The 2,109-nt window shown below is 30.9% G+C and overlaps 1 protein-coding gene across 1 annotated transcript in view; it reads right to left on the bottom strand.

Annotated features, from left to right (window-relative positions):
• Window positions 1-1,620: 1,620 nt before the first annotated feature.
• The window catches only part of LOC117104178 (three prime repair exonuclease 2-like), a 624-nt gene continuing 135 nt past the window's right edge, over window positions 1,621-2,109 (bottom strand). The window contains exon 1 of the mRNA XM_033244872.1: window positions 1,621-2,109. This exon is cut by the window's right edge and continues 135 nt beyond it. Within this exon, the coding sequence (XP_033100763.1) occupies window positions 1,621-2,109 (489 nt within the window).

Raw genomic sequence — 2,109 nt, 5'->3', positions numbered from 1 at the left:
GCGAACGGAAATCTATAGATTTCCATTCGCCATTGCATGTTTTCTGAAAAGCTTTATTTAACAATGCAAAATCATTCTTTATCTTTATTTACTTATTTATTCTTTACACTTTTTTCCTATTAATCTTTACACACCCATAATATTTGTTCTTAACTTTATACATAAAAATTTGTAATTGTTACATATAAAAATTTATGATAGGTGTATTGATATTATTTTATTTTTTTTTTTACTCAACAGACCAAACTGAAAATGCTAGTAATACTAAGGTCTTTGCTGATTTTTTCCCCTTAAGTTTTTCCCTTTTCTTATTAATCTCCACACGCCAATACTATGCTAATACACCAAATATTTGTAATTATTACCTATAAAAATATAAATAATTTAGATTTTTTTTTTACTCTACAGAACAAAACTCGATTGAAGGTAAGGTATTTACTGATTATTTAATTTTCACCTAGCTTAATTTTTTCCTTATTAATCTTCACACACCCATAATAATGTTTTGTTAATGCTTATACATCAACTATTGTAATTAATTGCTTTTTAAAATTTCTTTTTTGTTACAAACATATTTTTTTTTCTTCTCATTTGTGGGTTTTGAATAAATTAAGCGTTAAATTATCAAACTTTGTTTACAATTTGAAATATATTTTTTCATTTTTTTATACGCATACAGAAAACCAAAGCGAAGGAAGAGATGTACTAATTGAGGGTAAGGGCTTGACTCGTTATTGTTGATGCTATTTGAAAGTTATCAATAATAATAACTGAGATATATATATATATATTTTTTACATTTTTTTAAATTAAAAAATTTTTTTTTTTTTCAAAATGTCCAACTCAAAGAGCTCAATCACCAAGGGCATAGAGGCTTTTTCGCATGATGCGCTCTACAAATCTAACTATTATTATTATATTTAATTTAATTGTGAACGTTTTTTTTTTATTTTACAGATAACCTGAAGACCCTTAAAATAATGTTACCAAAAACAATATCTATTAACGATATAATTAAAATGGGAATTACAAAACATAATTTGAGGGTAAGGACTTGACTCGTTATTAGTTGATGCTATTGCAAAGTTTTCAATAATAATAACTGAGATATATATATATATATATATTTCATTTAATTGTGAACATTTTTTGTTTTATTTTACAGATGACCTAAAACTGATTACTTCTGAAGAACAAGTTCAATATACAAAAAATGGAAATTAACAACAATTAATTAGTTTTAAATGCTTATATATATACATTTAAGAAAATAACAATTTTATGTTAAAACATTTAAATTGGACAAAATCTTTTATGTTAATTCTGAATCAAAATAAAATTCGTACAAAAATGAATTTGAATTGCGTTGTTTTGCAATCATTTTTTACATGTTGACAACGCGAGACTTGTTCTTTTACCTTGCTTAGCAATCTCACAGACTGCAACTATTTATAATTTTTGAATAAAATATAATTAAATTTGCCATTCGAAAAAAATGATAAAAAAAAACAAGTCTCGCCTAAAAAAAAAGACTATTCGAAGAAATGCCACGTTTCCATTAATCTGAAATTGTATGCACACAAACACAAAGAGAGAAACAGAAAAAACAATTACCACATTCTAGATCTTTTTCGGGATGTAATATGGCTGAACGTCCGTCCACCTCGTTGCGTGCTCATCCATCCACCGGCATACTGCGTTTCCTCGGTTGAGCACAAGTTTGAGTAAAGTGATCACGTCCGATTCAGCACCGTGAACGTTTCTGGGTTTCACTCCGAAAGTCCAGACGAACATCTTCTGCAGGGCGTACGACCTCCTTGGCCTCTTCCACGCTTGCCAATCTGCACCCTCCAGTTCCCGAAAAGCCAACAGGGAATCGCAACACAGCAGGTCGGAAGGTAGAGAACGTCCGAGACGATCGAATTCCGTCCGAAACAGCTTGAAGTCGAATTCGTATCCGTTGTGAGCGACAAGACACACTGGTTTTGCCTGTCTGCCGAGGAAGGCGCATATCGACTCGCAAACCTGGACGTCCAAAGGTCGCTTGTCGTTATTCAACATAAGAGCATTGTGGAGACCAGTCAGATTCGAAGCGATCGGGGAGATTTC

This window comes from Anneissia japonica, unplaced genomic scaffold (assembly GCF_011630105.1).
Source record: "Anneissia japonica isolate Jap-2015-1 unplaced genomic scaffold, ASM1163010v1 scaffold3077_len58716_cov146, whole genome shotgun sequence".
In the NCBI taxonomy this organism is placed as follows: domain Eukaryota; kingdom Metazoa; phylum Echinodermata; class Crinoidea; order Comatulida; family Comatulidae; genus Anneissia; species Anneissia japonica.
Note: the sequence above shows the minus strand (reverse complement) of the source record. Positions and strands in the feature narration are given on the sequence as shown.